This window comes from Tupaia chinensis, unplaced genomic scaffold (genome assembly GCF_000334495.1).
Source record: "Tupaia chinensis unplaced genomic scaffold, TupChi_1.0 Scaffold000047_1, whole genome shotgun sequence".
NCBI lineage: Eukaryota > Metazoa > Chordata > Mammalia > Scandentia > Tupaiidae > Tupaia > Tupaia belangeri.
In genome coordinates this window covers 4094021-4095940 of record NW_006159505.1, presented here as the reverse complement: position 1 = coordinate 4095940, position 1920 = coordinate 4094021, and the positions used below count along the sequence as shown (strand labels likewise).

Sequence of the window (1920 nt, the reverse complement as noted above, 5' to 3'; positions counted from 1 at the left end):
TAATAAATGAACTTTGAGCTCTTCTTTCATTGGATGCCATCGGAAGCAACAGTGTCACTACCAGGGATGTCTGGCATTGGGCTGCTCATGCTTTCTCTAGAAAGCAAAGCTTTCCAGATGAGGTAGGGTAGGTTGAGCAGAGCTGCACGGCTGGACAGGTAGGAGACCTCACGATTCTGCTTGGCTCAGTTCCTTTAGGACAGAATCTGTAGAGATTGGAGCATGATTAGAGGGTGTGGGAGTTTCTTTTATCAAAAATGAAACAAACCATCTAGCTCTTCCTTCCTGCCGTGACTCCTGCTTGTAACCTCACGCTTGGATGAGGGATGAGTCACTTGAAGAAGTAAGTCTTCTGATTTCAGTTTTGTTTTGTTTTGTTCTGAAAGGTTTTTGCCATAGGTTTCCCAAGTGCTCACTGAAGAGAGACAGTGAGAGAGAAAGTCAGAAATCACCCCTGGGGGATAGCTATGCTGCAATTCCTTCTCCTCCATCCTCCTCCCGGGATTTTGAGAATGCACACACATGGCACCCAGTGTGATTTTCAGGCTACTGGGTCCAGGACTCAAACCATGGTCAGCCATGTGGGAGTCCAGCACCTAACCAGCATGCCACCTTCTAGACCCTCTGATTTCCATTTTAAGGTCAGAATCCTTTATGAAGCCCATAGGCACTCTGCCTTTCAAGAGATGGGAAGATGAGAAGTCGTAGAACCAATCTTCTTGTTTTACAGACGGAGACCTCAGGTCCAGAGGTCGGCAGCCACACCCATGGTCTGGAAGCAAGCTGGTGCCAGAGCCAGGCCACATCCCAGTTTCCTGGCTCCATGCTCAGTGCTCCTTCCACTGCGGCAGCTATGACAAGATTTTACTTTCTCTCTGGAGGGGGAAAATGTCAAACAGGAGGGGAGCAGAATATCACGACTGGGACTCTGTAGACTTCAGGAGTCTCACTTTTTCTGGCTGTGGCTGCCATTCCTTTCTATGGAAAGTTGGGTCCTCGGCGGTGAGTCAGTCAGGTTAGCTCAGCTTCCCGCAGGGCTGACGCAGTCCCCCTGCCTGTGACCCAGGAGCTCCTGGTCTGTAAACAGGTGGAAAGCAATCTGCTCACACTCCAGCTTGGTCCCACACTCAAACAAACACCCGAACAAGCCCTCCTCCTCCACAACAGCTAGGTCAGAGTAGCCGCAGGGCCCATGGTACAGGACCCAGGGGTGGGACCAGCAGGACTCCTCCAAGGGTGTCTGGTTAAGGTAGATGCCTAGGTCGAGCCTCCGTTTTTTGTTGGTTGGATGTGAGAACAGGAGCCACAATTTGGATGGCATCCCAGCTTCCTCCTGCAGCCTTAGTGGACTGTCCAGCAGACGGCTCTGCTCAATGCTGTGCACATCTCTGCCACTAAGGTCCTGGCACCTACATGGGCTCTTCAGGGGCTGGAAACTCACCACGCTGCCTTGGCAGCCATGGGGAGGCTCACTGAGCTGTTGGCTCAGACACAGTGTCTGAAAGCATTCACCATGGTTGGTGCTGAGAGCTTCTGCCCGGCACCTGTTTGGTGTCCGGGCACTGCAGTACAACACTGGTGGGCCAGCCTTCCCGATCACCTCTGCCACTTGACACTCCACTGTCACCATGGACCTAATGAGACTGCCATGGTGCCATGTGGTCCCCATGTCATCGCTGTAGAACATCAGAGAATGAGCCTTGGTGTTACATGGTAGTCGGAAGCAGAACCAGGGAGGGATGTAGTAGGCATATGCGGGGATGATGAGCCGTCCCGACTGCAGCTGGGTGCCGTGGCCTGGGCCCACGGCGAATGTGGCCCAGTGCTTCACCTCAGGGCCAATGACCTCCTCAGTCAAGTCCCTCAACTTGCTCCATGAACATCCTGCATCCTGACTGTAGATGAAGCAGAGGCGGGCAG

The 1920-nt window shown here is 52.9% G+C and overlaps 1 protein-coding gene across 1 annotated transcript in view; it reads right to left on the bottom strand.

The window, feature by feature from the left end:
- Positions 1–530: 530 nt before the first annotated feature.
- NEU3 (neuraminidase 3) overlaps positions 531–1920 on the bottom strand; it is an 18951-nt gene continuing 17561 nt past the window's right edge. Inside the window, exon 4 of the mRNA XM_006140999.3 lies at positions 531–1920. Within this exon, the coding sequence (XP_006141061.1) occupies positions 1022–1920 (899 nt within the window). The 3' untranslated portion in view covers positions 531–1021.